This window comes from Geotrypetes seraphini, chromosome 3 (genome assembly GCF_902459505.1).
Source record: "Geotrypetes seraphini chromosome 3, aGeoSer1.1, whole genome shotgun sequence".
NCBI lineage: Eukaryota > Metazoa > Chordata > Amphibia > Gymnophiona > Dermophiidae > Geotrypetes > Geotrypetes seraphini.
In genome coordinates this window covers 122,500,864-122,519,910 of record NC_047086.1, presented here as the reverse complement: position 1 = coordinate 122,519,910, position 19,047 = coordinate 122,500,864, and the positions used below count along the sequence as shown (strand labels likewise).

Sequence of the window (19,047 nt, the reverse complement as noted above, 5' to 3'; positions counted from 1 at the left end):
GTCCAATTTTAAAGGCAATATACAGAAATAAAACAAAACATAAATGAAATAAGGTGATACTCTTTTTATTAGACTAACAATGCATTTTTGATTAGCTTTTAAAAGTAACCCTTCTTACCATGCGGGGCTGTGACCAGTTCCTCGGGGTCGGGACCACCACCCGCCTGCAACCAAGGTTCTTTCACTTGCAGACATTCACTGTCTCACTGAGCTTGGGTTTAGGCCAGGGCCAGAATACTCCGGTAGGCCGGAGGAGAAGTAATCCTGGAACTTAGTCACCACACTCGGGCTAGGTTCTGCTCTCACCCTGAAAAAACAGCCAATTCCAAGGTATAATTGAACAAACTAGGACTCTTATTTAATTTGCTGTTAAATTAACCACAGAATTATATACACTTCTTCAGATGTATAGGAAGTCATCAAATTTGAATCAACCTATTACAGGTCACGCTTCTTTCTGCCTTCATCAAATTTTCTTTCAATTTCTGTCCTTCCCTCAGGAACCAAAAAGGGGTATCCCTTGGATTTCAGGGACTTGGCAGGAGAATTTAGGTTAACCAAGCCCTCTGACTTTTCTTTCTCAATCTGGGTAGTCAAATCAAGTTAAATCTCTGTCCCCTCCCAGGCACTGATTAGGAGTCTTCCTCTGCACTTCAGCAGATCAACCAAAAGCCTTGAGTTTACTCTGCACTTCCCTTTCAAAACAAAAACCTCTCCTCCATCCCCCCCCAACCCACTGGGGAAAAGTAACCTCCTACTCCTCCTTCTGGATTCTCTAGCCGCATCTCTACACTTAGTGACCACCTGGAAAATTCCACACCGCTGCTCTGCCAGCAGCAGAGGCATTTTGTAGGAGGGTCACATTCAGATCAGAGCTATGGTGAAATTCACTTCTATGTACGAGTAAAATCCCTTAAGAGATTTCAAACAGTTTTCAATAAGGTTCATGTCTGGAGGGGAGTGAAATGAAGTGAAAGGATATCCACCAGTTGGAAAAATGTAAAGGAACAATGAAACATTGGAAGAGAAAGAGAAATGAATCTAGTAAAACTATGACCACTGAAGTAGAACATAACTATGTCAGGCTCCAAGGTTGCTTACAGTTTGATTCTAAACACTGGGAGGTGAAAGGATTTGATTACAGAGAGTGATGGAGGCGAGACTAAAACTGGGACATTTGTATTCACTTGCAACTGGGTTTTATGGTTGTTGACAGTGTTGTAGAGTAGTTAAGAGCAAAACTACTCTAAAACACTGTCAACAACCATAAAACCCAGTTGCAAGTAGGGGTGATTAGTGAAATATTTGAAGTATGTTTGCTGGAAATGTGTGGGGTGGTGAGATTATAAAAGTTGAATAAGTTTGTGACACTGTAACTCTTCAACATTATATTAATCCTTGTTTTTGTCTTACAGTCAGCCTCACGTCGTGTGGGACTATCATGTGCCAACTGTCATACAACCACCACTACGCTTTGGCGCAGGAATGCAGAGGGTGAACCAGTCTGTAATGCCTGTGGGTTATACATGAAGCTACATGGGGTAATGTGCTTTTCTCAGAGCCACTTTTACTATCCTGTGGAATTTGGACAAGTTGTCATGCAGTTAGAGTGAATCTGATAACTCTTCTTAACGGGAAAAATATAAGCAAGACAAAAACCTGAGAAACAGAACTGAGCAACAGTAGAGTAGAGCCAAGTGTCAAATATCGTAAGAAGTGTTCAGCAATTTTAACCCTATCATTGAAAGGATAAACCATATTCCCACAAGGCTCACCATAGTTCTCCTAGGTGCTTCAACATGACATGGAAGTTGTGTTGAATGCCGTAGTCTAGAATAATCTTTTTAATAGAAACCAGAGTTTGTATAAGGGGTGGAGGAGTAACCTAATTGTTAGAGCAGCAGGATGGAAACTGGAGGGTCCAAGTTCAAAGAGTTTGTTCCACTGAAACCATGATACTTGTAGCAGCCCCCATAAACCATTCACAGCTAGCAAGCAGTAAGGACAAGAGAGAGTTTGGAGATTCTGACATGGCTCTTCCTTGTTCAAGGTTTATTAAAAAAAATTTATACCACTTAATCCAAAATTCAAAGCAGTGTACAATAAAATCTATTATCATCATACAATGGCACAAAACAGAAGATTAAAAACAAAATATATCATTACTGGGGAATGGTTAGTAAAAACAAAAACACACACACCAGGCAAACAGAAGTAAAACAAAAGAGAAAAGGGAGGAACTACAATAAGGAAAGGAAAAAACAATAAGGGGAGGGTTGACCCGAAAAACAACAGTGAGATTATTGCCCTTACGATGGCAGTTCTATATCAAAAGTATCTAAGAATAGGAAAGTCTTCAACTTTATCTTAAAAGGGCCTACGGAAGTTTCTTCCCTTATGTAATTGGGAATGGAATTCCAAAGGGAAGGTGCTGTCATTGAAAAATTATTAGATCTTAGTGTTAATATACTTTAAGGATGGAATGCTAAGGAGATTTTGGGCTGAAGAACGTAGAGACCTGGATGGGCTGTAGAGAAAAAACAGAGTCAGGATAAGGAAGTGGTCTCCAAAGCACAGCCCTAGGGCTGCATGCATGCCCCAAAGTCCTTCATTGTGGCCCTCAGTTAGCTAAAATGCTCTTCAAAGCCTGTAAATGCATTAGTTTCAATCTTGCCTACTTGATATAGTAACTGCAAAGTCACTTTATTGAAATTTTAAGGTATTTGAATAAAAAGTAAGAACACAATCAAAACATGAAATAGAACAATAGTCAATCCAAGGCAGGGCCATCCCAAGGGCTGTGCAAGCGGTTCAGCAGTAAAGGGGGGGCAGCTGCCTAGGGGTGCAATTATAGGGTTACCAGATTTTCCATCTGGAAAATCCGGACCCCTAGACCCGCCACCAGGCCTGCCCAGTCCCACCCATCCTTGCCTCAGTTCCGCTTCACAATGCCCCCAAGTTCGCCCTAGCCCTGCCTCCAATCCCCCCCTCCCCCCCCCCCGCTGCCTGTTCTCGTTGAGCAGCACATCCGGGCATACGTGAATGAGGTGCAATGATATCACATGCACGTGACATCATCACGTCATATCTGCGCATGCGCGGATGCCCTCCTGCATGAAGGAAAGCTTTTCAAAACCCAAAGTGCTGGGTTTTATAAAGCCATCTAGACCCCCGGACATGTCCTCAAAAGGAGGACATGTCTGGGGAAATCCGGACGTCTGGTAACCCTATGCAATTACACGGTGTGCTCACACCTTTCAAACTGCTCCTTTCCTAACCAGCAGTCTTACCTCCCTCCTGCTGCCACTGATGCTACTTCCGATCTGCAATAGTAATGGCAAGAAGAAGAAACATGTATGGGGCAGGTCTGCTAAGGTGCATGCTTTCAGCTGTCCTCTGCCCTGGAACAAAAATTAAAGTCAGAGGAGACAGTGACAGTGCATGCGTGGTACCGGAAGACTGGAGGGTGGCCAACGTAACGTTCCAGAGATGATCTGAGAAATTATAGACCAAAGAGTCTGACGTTGATGCTGCACAAAATGGTAGAAACTATTATAACGAACAAAATGACAGAACATATATATAAGCATGGATTATTGAGACAAAGCCAACATGGATTTAGTCAATGAAAATCTTGCCTCACCAATCTACCACATTTCTTTGAAGGGGTGAATGAACATATGGATAAAGGTGTTTTTGGATTTTCAAAAGGCAACTCACAAAGCACTTCATGAAAGACTCCTGAGGAAATTAGAAAGTCATGGGATAGGGGGTAATTTCCTATTAGGGATTAACAACGGGTTGAAAGAAGCAAGCAGAGAGTAGGTTTAAATGGTCAATATTCTCAGGGGAGAAGTGTAAATAGTGAGGTTCCCCAGAAGTTCGTGCTGGAACCACTGCTTTTTAACATATTTATCAATGATCTACAGATGGGAATAACTAGAAAGATAATTAAATTTGCTGATGACACAAAGTTGTTCAAAGTTAAGTCGCAAGAGGATTGTGAAAAATTGCAAGAGGACCTTGTGCGAGTGGGAAACTGGGCATCAAAATGTCAGATGGTGTTTAATGTGAGCAAGGCAAAATGATGCATGTGGGAAAGAGGAACCCAAACTATAGCTACATCATGATGCAGGGTTCCATCTTAGGAGTCACCATCCAGGAAAAGGATCTAGATATCATTGTTGAGGATATGTTGAAACTCTCAGCTCAGTGTGCAGCAGCAGCAGCCAGGGCAGGATTAATTTGTCGAGGGCCCCTAGGCACACAAGTACACTGGGCCCCCTGCCCCACCCCACCATGCGCCCAGGCGGAAACAGGAAGCTGCATCAGAGGGAAGCTTTGGCCAAGCAGCACCGCTTGCACAATTACAGTTCCCGTTGCCTTTTTTACCCATGTTGCTTGCTTGTCTTACTTATCATCGATGGAGGGGCTGCGTTGCCGATCGGGGGGGCCCACGTTGCCGATCGATGCTGGAGGGGCCCATCGCCGTTTGGAAAAAACAATGTTGATGCCCTCCTTCATCGGGCCCCCCTGACCATTTCGGACCCTAGGCACGTGCCTACTTGGCCTATTGGTTAATCCTGCCCTGGCAGCAGCTAAGAAAGCAAATAGAATGTTAGGAATGGAAAACAAAGATGAAAATGTTATAATGCCTTTGTTTCACTCTGTGGTATCACCATACCTTGAATACTATGTGCAATTCTGGTTGCAGTTTCTCAAAAAAGATATAGCCGAATTAGAAAAGGTACAGAGAAGGGTGACAAAAATGATAAAAGGGATGTGATGACTTCCCTATGAGGAAAGGCTAAAACAGCTAGGTCTCTTCAGCTTGATAGAGGTCTATATAATATTGAGTGGACTGGAAAAGGTTCAGTAGGAAAAAGGAGGTATTGCTGCCTCTATTTAAGACTCTAAGTCTTCATTTAGAATATTGTGTACAATTCTGAAGACCGCACCTTCAAAAAGATATTAAAAAGATGGAGTTGGTCCAGAGGAAGGCTTCTAAAATGGTGTGTGGTCTTCATTATAAGGATTAGATATATGCCAAACACTTAGCACAGAATATGCATTTAGAAATACAGATCTCATAGCGACAGAAAAACACACAGCTAAGGTTATAACTGAATTAATTACCAAGTCCCATAAACCTTTTACCTTTCAGGCAAATGCCCTGTAAAGCTATCTAACTAACTGAACAGAAGAGGAATTCCTGCTCTCAATATTAGTGTGTAGAGGGGCATCTCCATGGGGTGTGAAGAATTCTCTCTCCTGAGCATCATCCAGAGGTGTGTGCACAAGTTCTGCTGGTCTTAGACAGATCACAGCACTGCTGATGGACCAGGTCTTGCTGGATGGTAAAATGCCAGCACAAAAGCTGTCAGTCCTTCGTTTGTCAAACAGAAGCAAAGTTCACAGGTCTCTGAATTCAGACAGTCTCTCACTCTCTCTTCTGGGGTAGCACACAAAACCACACAAGTCTCAGTACTCAACTCCTCCAGGACCTCTCTTTTCTGACTAAAAGTGCTTCTCTTCTCCTTCCTTCTTGGCCACGGGTGCCCCCCCTCCCAGACTAATCGGTGCATGTGCTGCAGGGGCATTCTTTGGTCACATAGCAGAATGATGAAGCCTGATTGCCAGTGTCAGATGGAACCACAAATCATACCACAAAGATAAAAGTACCAGGCATGTCCAAGTTCTGCAGATGTAGTCTCTCTCCTACACATATTCCAATGGGGAAACAAGAGGCTGTAAATGGGAAAGAAAATGGTTCTTGGCCTAAGTTAAGCCACCAGCCTAAAAGGCAGTGCATGAATGGCCCTACACTTCCCTGTAGCCTATTGGCTGGTTAAACTTCCTTAGGAACATCTGACCAATGGGCTGCAGTTATCTTTGTATCACTGTCCATGCTTCCCCTAGTTTACATTCACTTCAGTTCTGTTCTCCCTTTTACATTTTATATCTACACTACAGATTCTGGCTTCTGTGCTGTTAGTGTATTTCTCAGTCATTCCTTAGGCAGCCAATAAGCTACAGAGACAGTGGTTAGCAATCTTCTGTAATGATTTTCCCTGTTGGCTTGCCAAGCTTCCTTATGAATGTCTAACCAATGAAATAAAGGGAGGCAGAAGCAGTAGCTACATAGACACAGTTTTTTGGGAAAATCTTCTGGTTTACCCCCAAAATGAGTTTTGTCGAACTCCAGACCTAGCTAAATCAGTTTCTCGCACCTGAAAACCTTAGTTCACTCCATTTTATCAAAATCCTTAGGGCCGTTTTCCTCATTCAAGTCAGTGACAGACTTATAAACATATAGTGCAATTATTGCTCTTTTTATAGGATCGGATAAGCAATTATAAAATGGCTTGGGGAAATCCACTGCGCAGCATAAAATCGGTTTTACTCCTTGGGATCTTGCTAGATACTTGTGACCTGGATGTTTGGGTGTCCAGACTGCTTTTCAAAACCCGGCACTTTGTCCGGGTTTTGGAATGTTTTCAGCTCGACTGCATCAGGAGGACATCTGCGGATGCAATGCAGTGGCATCATGCGCATATGCAGATGCCTTTCTGACATGGCACCGAGCATCAGAACCTGGGGCAAGGCTGGGGTGTGACTTGGGTGGGGCTGAGTAGAACTGGCGGCCCTGGGGGCAGGGCCATGAGTCCAGATTTTACAGTAATAAAATCTGGTAACCCTAGGCTTGATGGACCTTTGCTCTGTCCCAGTATGGCAATTCTTAAGTTCTTAAATAATTGTTTATTAGCTGATTGACTCAGGGCAAGATTATATAAGTAACACTAATCCTGTAATTTTTTTAAGGATCTGAATATTCTGGGGAAATTCATGATGAGATATTTCCAGATTTTTAATATTTGTGGCCATGTCACTCAGAGCTTTTTTTCCTTTTCTTTTTTTACTGTGTGCTGAAATGAGATGCTAATAACTCTTCAATATGTTTTGAATGAGTCCCAAAAGCAGGGCCAGCTAGTATCTTTCACTTTAGTAGTAATAAAGCAGTCCTGTATTGTCTTGTTGACATGATCCAAAAATCCATGTTCCTGTAGAAGGGAAGCATTAAATCTCCATTGAGTACAGTTTATATGTTTGCCCACATTGTGTAGTTCCAAAATTATAGGGACGTGATCAGATAATGCTATTTCTTTCATTTCTGTTGAACCAATATTTTTTAATAAAGAGTGACTGACTAGAAAGAAATTGATTCTAGAATGTGATACATGTTATGGTGAATAAAAAATGTACTTCCTTTCCACTGTGTGGAGTGATCTCTCCAGGGTTCTAACAACTTAAATTGTACCATCAAGTCATGTAATTTGTGCCTAGAATTAGTTTTCTTATATAGAACAGAAGAGTTTTGATGGGGGCAAACAGGTATGAAACTGATTCTAAAACAATTACTTTGGTTGCCAATACAATGGAGAGTACAATATAAGGTAGTGATGATAGTTCATCAGGTTTTACAGTCATGTGAAAAAATTAGGACACCCTATGAAATATTCAGTTCTTAAGAAATGTTCACATATCGATATCGAATCTTTTTTTTATTTATCTCTGAAAAAGAAAGTGATGTAATTGCTGGTAAACAACAAAAATTTTCCTTGATTTACTCATGAAACAAAATATATCCACAAAAATGTGTATTCTAACTGAGGAATAAATTAGGACACCCTACACCCTAATAGATAGTGTTACCCCCTTTGGCTGAAATAACTGCAGTGAGACACTTCTTGTAGCCATTTACCAGTCTTTGACATCGGTCTGAGGAAAGTTTGGCCCACTCCTCAATGCAGAATTCTTTCAGCTGCGAGATGTTTGAGGGGTTTCTTGCATGTACAGCCTGTTTCAAATCAACCCACAGCATCTCAATGGGATTAAGATCAGGGCTTTGACTCAGCCATTCCAGGACTCTCCATTTCTTAGTTTTCAGCCAGTCCTTGGTGTATTCACTGGTATGTTTTGGGTCATTGTTGAATTGCAGGGTCCAGGTCCACTTCAGCTTTAATTTTCTTACAGATGGTCTCATATGTTCTTCAAGCACCCTCTGATACACGGTAGAATTCATGGTGGATTCTATGTTGGTGAGCTGGCCAGGTCCTGCTGCAGCAAAGCATCCCAAAACCATGACACTTCCACCTCCATGCTTCACAGTTGATCTGAGGTTCTTTTCTTGGAATACTGTATTTGATGTATGCCAAACATGTCCTCTTTTCTGGTGACCAAATAATTCAATTTTAGACTCATCTGTCCATAGAACACTATTCCAGAAGTCCTGGTGTTTGTCTATGTCCTCTCCGGCAAACTTCAGTCTGGCCTTGATGTTTCTCTTAGACAGCAAAGGTTTCCTCCCATGCAAATTAAATTTGTGCAGTCTCTTTCTGATTGTAGAGGCATACACGTTCACATCAACAGTAGCAAGAGCCTACTGTAGGTCCCATGATGACATTTTTGGGTTTTTGGAGACTTCTTTTAGCATCTTCCAGTCTGCTCTGGGGGTCAACTTGCTTGAACAGCCACACCTGGGCATGTTGACAGCTGTTTGGAAAGTCCTCCACTTGTACATTATTTTCCGGACCATGGAATGGCTAATGTCATAAGAACATAATAATTGCCGCTGCTGGGTCAGACCAATGGTCCATCATGCCAAGCAGTCCACTCATGCGGCGGCCTTAGGTCAAAGACCAGTGCCCAGATTGAATCTAGCCTTACCTGTGTACGTTCCAGTTCAGCAGGAACTTGTCTAACCTTGTCTTGAATCTCTGTTTTCCCCTATAACAGCCTCCAAAAGAGCATTCCAGATTTCTACCACTCTCTGGGTGAAGAAGAACTTTCTTACATTTGTATGGAATCTATCCCATTTTAACATTAGAGAGTGCCCTCTCATTCTCTCTACCTTGGAGAGGGTGAACAACCTGTCTTTATCTACTAAGTCTATTTCCTTCATTATCTTGAATGTTTCGATCATGTCCCTTCTCAGTCTCCTCTTTTCAAGGGAAAGAGGCCCAGTTTCTTTAATCTCTCACTGTATGGCAACTCCTCCAGCTCCTTAACCATTTTAGTTGCTCTTCTCTGGACCCTTTCGAGTAGTACAATGTCCTTCTTCATGTACGGCGACTAGTGCTGGACGCAGTATTCAAGGTGGGGTCGTACCATGGACCGGTATAGCGGCATGATAACCTTCTCCGATCTGTTTGTAATCCCCTTCTTAATCATTCCTAGCATTCTGTTCACCCTTTTTGCCGACGCTGTGCATTCCGCAGACGGCTTCATTGACTTGTCTACCAGTACTCCCAAGTCTCTTTCCTGGGGGTCTCTCCGAGTACTGCACCGGACATCCTGTATTCGTGTATAAGATTTTTGTTACCGACATGCATCACCTTGCACTTATCCATGTTAAACCTCATTTGCCATGTCGTGGCCCATTCATCGAGCGTGTTTATGTCACTTTGCAGGTCTTTGCAATCCTTCTGTATCTTCACTACTCTGAATAACTTTGTATCGTCCGCAAATTTAATCACCTCGTTCATCGTACCAATTTCCAGGTCATTTATAAATATGTTTAAGAGCACGGGACCGAGCACCGAACCCTGCGGAACTCCACTCGTGATGCTTCTCCAGTCCAAGAATTGTCCATTTACCCCCACTCTCTGTTTCCTATCCTCCAGCCAGTTTTTAATCCACGTGACTATTTCACCCTCGATTCCATGACATTCAATTTTTCGAAGCAGTCATTCATGTGGGACCTTGTTGAACGCCTTTTGAAAATCCAGATATACAATGTTGACCGGGTCACCCTTGTCTATCTGCCTGTTTACTCCCTCGAAGAAGTGCAGTAAGTTCGTCAAGCAAAATATTCCTTTGCTAAAGCCGTGCTGGCTAGTCCTCATCAGATTGTGTCCGTCAAGGTGATCAATGATGCAGTCCTTTATCCGCACCTCTACTATCTTTCCCGGTTCTGAGGTCAGACTCACAGGTCTGTAGTTTCCTGGATTCCCCCTCAAACCTTTCTTGAAGATCGGCGTAACATTTGCCACTTTTCAGTCTTCCGGAATCCTTCCTGATTTGATCGACAGATTGGCTATTAGTTGTAGCAGTTCAGATATAACCCCTTTCAGTTCCTTGATTACCCTCAGATGGATGCTGCCGGTCCTGGGGATTTATCGTTTTTAAGCCTAACAATCTGCCTGCATACCTGTTCTAGATTGACAGTCAACCCTGTCAGTTTCCGGTCATCGTTTCCTGCGTATAGCCTGTCAGCTTCTGGTATATTATATATATCCTCTTCGGTAAATCCCTTATCAGACTGATAAGCTGCTACAATCTTCTTTCTGAAGGCCTCAGACAGCTGTTTTGATCTCACCATGGTGTTCACTCTCTCTGCAGCAGTCATGAGCACACCAAACTAAATGCCTGAGGTTTAAGTAGGACAAACCTTCAAAATGCTGAGAATGATGTTCTAATCATGTGCACCTGATGTGATGCACCTGTGTGTGATTTGAGCCACTTTAAGTGGGAGGATATGTGGGAGAATTTATTCCTTAGTGGATATCTTTTGTTTCATGAGTAAATCAAGGAAAACATTTATTGTTTACCTGCAATTACATCACTTTCTTTTCCAGAGATAAATTTAAAAAAAAGATTTGACATCAATATGTAAACATTTCTTAGGAACGAACTGAATATTTCATGGGCTGTCCTAATTTTTTCACATGACTGTATATGGGGAAGCACCATTGTACTTGCAACAGGCATTGTCTGTATACCTGCCCAATATGAAATTAAGATCAGAGAATGTCATGCAATCAAAGATTGAAAATGTACGATATGTAACAAGACAGCATTTTCAGTGGCTGCAGTGAATCTTTGGAATAAGTTGCCAGGTACTCTGTGTAACAGCATTGAATAGTTTTGTAAACTGTTAAAAACTCACCTATTTGTGCCGGCATTTTTTTTATTTTTTATTAACAGCTATATGCTAGGATTAAGCTATTATATACTGTTGATGTTTGTATGATGTAAGTCTAGAATGATTTTATGTAGTAATAATAATAACAATAATTTTATTTTTATATACCGCCATACCGAAAAAGTTCTAGGCGGTTCACAATAAGGTGAGCTAATACATGGGATACAGATAAAATATGTGATTTGAGGCTCCCCTAGGTTTTGGCAGAAGATAAAATTTTAAAATAAATTTTAAAAAACAATCAATCAGGGTCTAGGAAGAAGTCGAAGTCCCTCCCTACAATATAAGGTAATGCACCATCAGCTACAATGGTGGAGGCCAATTCATCATAGAATGCAGAGTTATTCATGTTTGGGCCATATTAGTTTAATACTGCTAACAATGTGCTATTAACATTTAATATGACTTTAATCCACCTCCCAGAAGTGTCTGTAGAGTGGGATATCAAGGTAATATCAGATCTTTTCCTTAACATAGCAATGTCTGTTTTCGCCGGCAGATGGTAAAAAAAAAAAAAAAAAAAAGAACAGGCATAGATCAATTTGTGGATAATTTCAATGACTCATGAATTGATAAATGAGTTTCTTGTAATGTTATATCAGGCTTCTGTTTTGAAACATAGTTCAAAATTTTTCTTCTTTTAATGGGATTATTTAATCTTTTAACATTAAAAGAAAAATAGGGCCATAGAAAGCCAAAATACAGTAAAGATTCTAACATATAAAAGCCTCATAAAGAATATAGTAGAAACATATTCATCAATAAATGATATCCAAGAATTAATATACAATTGTAAAATATGAACATATTAAATGAACAAAACAATATGGGTTAGAAAGAACACAGAGAGAGTCCAAATGTCAGCTCTGGGAATACTTAAACAGACATATTAGCATTTCACCAAAAATAAACATTATTTGCCACATCATGGTCAGGATTAAATAAACAAGAGAGTGAACACTCTAGTGGTAATACATAGAAAAAATAATCAAATCAAATGATATGAGGGGAATCAGAGATCATGGTATTCTGCGTGTAATATAGATGTGCGCTAGCAAAACTGAATGATTGTGAAGGAAGAGAGTAGCTCTCATGTTATCAATGGTTCTTGACTGGATGGTTTCAAGAAAATCTACAAGCTCCAAAGAATTAGAAAAACTTTTTGTGTTGTTATTAAAGGTCATTTCCCAATCTGGCTAGGTAAAACATGCCAAATTTGGCTCCTAGTTGTTTCAGCTTCAGCCTATATTTCAGGAGCTGCTTGCGCAGTTTGACGGTTTATTTGCTCAGATCCAGTACAGATAAGAGCGTTTGACCTTCAAATTTTATCAGAGTCTTAGACTTTGCTTTTTGCATAATTTCCAGCACCTGGCTGTATCTAAGCAAGTGAACAACAATCGGTCAAGGATAACAATCATTAGCATCTGACTAGGTACCCGATGGGCACGGTCGATTTTGAAGTCCCTTTGAAATTGAATGTCTAGTACAGAAGGTAAGATTGTTTCTAAAAATTTTATCATATCTCATCCTTCCCTATTTTCAGGGATACTAAGTAACCGGGAGTTATTGCAGCGTGCCCTAATATTAGATTCCTCTAGTTCTTTTTCCAATTGAGGAATGCATTTCACTTGGACCATTTATATTAAATGATTAATTTATGGAGCATGTATGGTTGGGCAAACTGGATGGATCTTTCAGGTCTTTATCTGCCGTCATTTACTGTGTGTGTCACTTGCCGTTGTAGTGATTTGATATTTTCATCAGTGGCATTGGATTTATTATCTAACACATCCAAGTGTGTTTTGAATATAGAAACTTCAGATTTCAAATTTACAATTTCAGCCTTTATGTTCCGTGTCTCGTGTGGCTCCAGAAAGGAGCTCATGTATAGTGCACAGCTCATCAAAGATAGGCTGTGAGGCCTAATCCTCTGGTTTTCCAGCTGGTGTATTTTGCGGTGACACCGGCTCAGTTTGTTTGTAGCCATGACTCTCAGTGAGTATATAAACAAAAGTTATTAATCAGTAATAGTGATTATGAGGGAGAAAATGGATTCTTTTTAGTAGTATCCACTGGAGCAAAATATTCAGGCTGCCATCCTCTATAGAGCTTGCTTGCTAGCCCCCCCTCCCCCCAGTGTCTCATTTATAGAATTTGCTTCTGTTGTCAATCCAAAATAAAGTGAGCTTTTAAAATATATTCTTGAAGTGTTGTAGAATCATTATTAGTGTTAATTTTTAATGTTTAATATCCAGTCTGAACAAGCAGGTCAAGTCAGTTTACAAAATTAGTAGCATGTGTAAGCTTGAAATCTTTTGGTGGCAGAGCTTTCTTGTATTCACACTGTGGCCCTTTTCATGAAAAAGGTTGGAGACTACTGGGATAAGGACTTTAGACCAACTTAACATTAGAATAAGCCAAATACCGAGTATGGTGCCCGCATCCAGCTTTATGGCTAGCATACATGCAAGTGCCTAAATGTTAGACATGTAGATACCAGATTACACTAATATTCTACACCTACATTCCTTTATAGAATAGGCACCAAGTGCTTCTAGGTACCTAATTAGAAATTCCTACTGTAACAATGAGGCTATTTTAAGTGTGGAGTCAATGGCATAGCGAGGGTGGGAGGCGCCTTCACCCTCTTCTCCATCCCCCTCTGCCACGCGTGCTCCCCTTCCCTTCCCCTGCGTACCTGTTTAGCTCCCCGGCACATGCAGCATCTCGTAACTTGCTGCTCACACCAGCATCGGCTCTCCCTCTGACGTCACTTCAGAGGGGCGCACCGAGGCCGACGCGAGCAGCAGGTTGGAGCTGCTGCTCACCGGTGAAGAACTAGAGGTACGGTGGCAGGGAATTCAAGGCACGTGTATGGTGGGGAAGGAGGGGGGCAGAGAGGAGGAGAAGTGCTGGCACCCCCACCAAGATGGCGCCCAGAGCAGTACGCCCCCCTCCCCCCCATACTAAACCACTGTGTGGAATGAAATTTTAGAAAGGACGTCCAGCTCAGAATATAGATGTCTAAATCTGTATGTCACATATGGACATCCATTTCTCCTGTAGTTCAGAACAGGATTTGCTGGCATACAGCATATTCTAAAATACATCACAAATGGATGTCCAAATGCTGCTATGTCCAGCATGAACATCTGTTTTACAAACTGAAAATGTTCAAACTGTAAACCAGGCAAAATGAGGGATATGGACAGCTGTGTGGCAGCAGGGGAACATCAATAATATAAAATGGCCACATGGATATCCATGTGAACAAATAGCCTACTGGGTAGAGTGCTGAGAGCCACGGCAAAGAACCAGATGTTGCTGGTAGGAATCCCACTTCAGCACTTTGCAATTTTCTTTTAATTTCTCTAAATTATGAGCCCTCCAGGGACAGAAAAATACCTACTGTGACTTCTCTTACTCTATTCAAATACTTACGGTGACTTCTCTTACTCTATTCAGTGAATAGCTGCTTAATCAGAGCACCTTTCTGTAACCTTGACATGCCAAATACCAGACCTATGGATAGTGGCATTGATTGCCAAAATATTAACAGAAAATTCTGACTGTGGCCCAATTCCTTATACATTTGGCTCAGACTTGGAAAAACCAGGTATAACTATGGTCATCCAAGCCAATCATGTAAACTGTGGGGTTGATATTCAGAATGGTTTAAGTAGGCAGGAAAAGTACCAGCTAACTTAAACCACATTTAGCTGGCAGTGCTGGGGTGGACCAAAGCCCACTCCTTTATTAATTAAATTACATTAGTTACCAGTACATGCACAAATTTATTTCAAATTGGATACTCTCTTTAAGATCTTCAAAGCAGCCAGACCAGAATACCTGACACAATTATTTTCTTTTCCTAAGAATGCTAAGTCTCATATGTCACCAATCCTGTCCCCCCCATTTACTAAGCTTTGTACCTTAACTGGATTCAGTGGATTACCGTACATTTGGTTATGTGAGCATTGGTGATATTCAATGCCATGAACCATGCAACAGTTTGCTTCAGTATAATAGCTCATTATGATTCTTAAGGGTGATAATTTCTAACATTATTGTACATTATACCTAGCTTTACAAACTCTAGAGCAGTGATTCTCAACTCGGTCCTGGAGTACCCCCCTTGCCAGTCAGGTTTTCAGGATATCCACATTGAATTTGCATAAACTTGATCTGCATACACTGCCTCCGTTATATGCAAATTTATTTTATACATATTCATTCTGGATATCTTGAAAACCTGACTGGCAAGGGGGTACTCCAGGACCGAGTTGAGAAACACTGCTCTAGAGGGTATCATAAATTTGCTTTGGTTGATCGAGTGGAACATCATGTGTTGTACAAATATGCTATATGCATTTTCTGAATTGTAATGTCAACTTGTTGTTTACATATAAACTGAAACCAATCCTTGATTTGTAGGTACCAAGGCCTCTAGCAATGAAGAAAGAGGGAATTCAGACAAGGAAGCGTAAACCAAAGAACCTCAACAAACCTAAGACACCAGCAGGTAGGTGTTGAGAAGAGGCGGCAGTTCAGTGTGCGAAGAATGCTGGAAATACGAACATTCAGAAACAAAACAAGATTAGAATCACAGTCTTCATATTTAAACATTAATACAGGTATAAAACCCTTTATCAGATTTTAGAATTTTGGGGATTTCAGAATGGTAGTCAGGAAGGAGCTTAGTAAATAGCAAAACTAATTGGTAAATTATTGTTTGTTTTCTGTTTCTCATTGTTACCCATAGGGAAATCTGCAGCTATTTTGGGTTGAGAGGGTGTCATGTTTGGTATCAAATTTGAATTTTAGTGTATAGACAACTACTTGGTATCTAGCTAGGTACTTCAGACCTGGGTTGGCCACTGCTGGAAACATGATACTGGACTTGATGGATCTTCAGTCTGTTCCAGTATGGTAATTCTTACACTCAATGAAAAAAAAAGTCTGTTTTTAGAGCTTTTCAGTTTTCAGAATTTTGGATAAAAGATTGTGTACCTGTACATGCATCCTATAAATTTAAATAATCATAAAGCAAATATAAATAAATTGTTTCCTGGTTTTGGGAGCAGATTTTAAACCATAGGAAAAGAGCCAGCCCGATGCTCTGTAATAACAAAGAAATAGAGAACAAGACTGCTGGCAGACTGCAAGGCCAGCTTTGTCCTCTTTTATTTGCTATCAATTATTTACATCACACTGAAATTCAGTTACTGAACTTGGACCTCAGGCTAAGTGGGTGTTCCTCAGACATCTCAGCAAGCTCCCCTTTGGTGGGGAGGCCTTGTTCTGAGAGGTCTTACAAAAGTTCATCAAGAATCTGAGAGGGGTACTAGGTCCCAGCACCTTCTGGAGGACAAAGCCCATAGCTCTAGGCTTCTAAGTCTAGATCTTGGTTCAGAGATTGGAGTCACTGGTGGTCAAACTGCAAGAGCTAATTTTCAATGATCAGCTTGAGAAGTGAGGAGGCTCAGAGAAGGTGACTCTTCTTGCTCTTCCTTCTTCTCTACTGTCAAAGACCCAAAATGAGGGGGCGCGTGGGCTTGGTCCCTGGATGTACAGGTTGGCAGCCAGTTTTGTTTGTTTCTCCAGGAGTGGACCCTACTGACCTCGGACCAGTGGACTTTGGAGGTTGTCCAGCTTGGATATGTCCTGGAGTTCACATAGCCAGCTTCAAACGTCTTTAGGTATTCTTATGGGGATTGATTAAGTTGATTCAAAAGTGGTTTGTCTGACCTTACAACACTTATTGGCCTTGGAGACAAACCAGTTTCCCTAGCCACATGTAATAGATGCCCCTATTAATCTAATATAGTCCCAAAGAAGGAAGACTTTTTTGACCCATACTAGACCTCAAATGAGTGAATGCCTCCCTGCAGATTCCTCATTTTTGCATGGAGATTCTTCATTTGGTGATTGCCTTCAAGAGACCAGGAGAGTTTCTTACATCTTTGAACCTTTCAGAGATGTATCTCCATAAAGGTATCAGGAAACCTTATAGGAAGTTCTTGTAATCCTGTATTTTGGGCAATAATTTCAATTCAGACCTCACTGTGGCAACCTTCCTTGGCAAAGAGGGCATCCGTATTCATCCATACCTGGACGATCAATTCATTCAAGTAACCGCTGCAGCAGATTCTTGAGTTGTAACAGCAAGGGTAATTCACCAGTTGGAGAGTCTTGGTTGGGTAGTGAATTATGATTAGTCATTTGGTTCGAACCCTGTGTCAGAAATATTTGGACAAACTGTCCAATACAGAACAGGGCATGGTCTTTCTGACTCAAAATAGATTGAACAAGCTGCTGTCTCGGTGGTCTCACTTCTTCCTTCAGGCTCCAAAAGCCTGGGCTTATCAGCAGTTTTTAAGTTCCATGGCAGTGACTTTTTAGATGGTGTTTTGGGCAAGAGTACACATATATCTGCTTCAGCAGGCCCTGCTGTTCAAGTATCAGTAGTTCAAAGTGATTCTTCCTTTCCCAGCCTATTTCAAGAACCACCTTGCCTGGTGGTTCTGTCCTTATCATCTATTGAGGGAGTTTCAGACTATTTAATAATACCACAGCAGTGGCTTAAGTCAACAAGCAAGGGAGCATCAGGAGCATAGCAGTAGCTCAAGAGGTTACAGCTGGGCAAAAATTCCTTGCTCTTTCAACAACAAACATGACATGAATGGAAAACATATGAGCAGATTTTCTCAGTCAAACTCTGCTTGAGAAAATGGTAACTGAATCCCATTGTTTTTCAGCTGACAATGGATCACTGAGGAAAGCCTCTGTTCAACCTCATGGCAGCTTGGAGGAATCCCAAGTGCCCAGCTTTCTTCAGTCGCAGAAAAGGAGAGAGTGCAGTGGAAATATATGCTCTGATTCAATACTGGGTTTATCAGCAGCCCCATCTTTGTCATCCAACCTTGGCCTTTGGTCAGCCAAGATATCTGAAGAATTGCAAGGCATTCTTTTCCAGTAATTTTGATTACCAAGATTGGCCTCGTCAGTTTTTGTACATCCATGGATCTGGTCCAGTTACTAGAGGGAACCTCCTTACATACTCCCCAGAGGACCGTGCCTTCTGTGTCAAGATCAAGTCATTCTGGAGGATATGGATCCCTTCTGGCTTACAGACTCTTAAGAGGCAAAGTTTAATTATCTGTGGTTATAATCCTTCAATAGTAGTGACTCTTCTTAAGGTATATAGATTTTACATCCTTCCAGTTTTGGAAGAAGTTTGAACACTAGTGTATAGACTGGAGTGCCAAGCCCCACAGGGCATAACTGCACCTGATTTTGGTCTTTCTCCAGGAGAGTCTGGATAAGAGTTTGCCTCTTAGTTCACTTAAGGTTCAGGTGGCATCTCTAGCACATTTTCAGGGAAGGGTTATAGGTACATTTTTGGGCTCCCACCCAGATGTAGTACGTTTCCTTCAGGGAGGTCAAACACATCTGAAGAGACAGGTTATCCTTTTCTGTGACTCGATCTAGTTTTTTTTAAGCATTCTCAGAACCTCCCTTTGAATCTTTAAAGAGGGCATCATTTCAAGATTGTTCCTTGAAGGTGGTTTTCCTGGTAGTTAATTCTTCATCTTGAAGGGTTTCTGAGTTTGTTCCCTCTAAGCTGAGCAGGAGTCCTCCACCCACAGTCTCACCAATAGAGGGTGCTGTTTTACTGTCACATTTTTCAATTGTGAGGGACAGGCAAGTTCTGCAGGACTCCAGGGAACATACCTGTCCTTAGCGACTGAAAATATTCCACCCCCTAGTGGTAGCAATGCAGCTGGAGGACACCTGCTCAGCTTAGAGGGAACAGTGCGTCAAGTCCTTTTTTGTAGGGACCTTTCTTGTAATTTACAGAGGATTCCTTATCCATTCAGATTGTTTCATCCTTTTTACCCAAGGTAGTATCTTCTTTCCATTTGAATCAGGCAGGGGTTTCTTGGTGTTACAGGTGTCCAAAAAGCAACATCTTGAGAGGATCCTTCATAATTTGGATATTCATAGGGTACTCTCCTCTGTTACACAAAGGTGACTAACAGCTTTAGATCTGACCATCTCTT

The 19,047-nt window shown here is 41.4% G+C and overlaps 1 protein-coding gene across 4 annotated transcripts in view; it reads left to right on the top strand.

Moving 5' to 3' along the window:
• Positions 1-19,047, top strand: part of GATA4 (GATA binding protein 4) — a 149,864-nt gene that overhangs the window by 121,058 nt on the left and 9,759 nt on the right. For all 4 annotated transcript variants that reach the window (XM_033935541.1, XM_033935540.1, XM_033935542.1 and 1 more), the window contains exons 4-5: positions 1,416-1,541; positions 15,419-15,506. In XM_033935541.1, the coding sequence (XP_033791432.1) occupies positions 1,416-1,541; positions 15,419-15,506 (214 nt within the window). The remainder of the gene's footprint in view (positions 1-1,415; positions 1,542-15,418; positions 15,507-19,047) is intronic.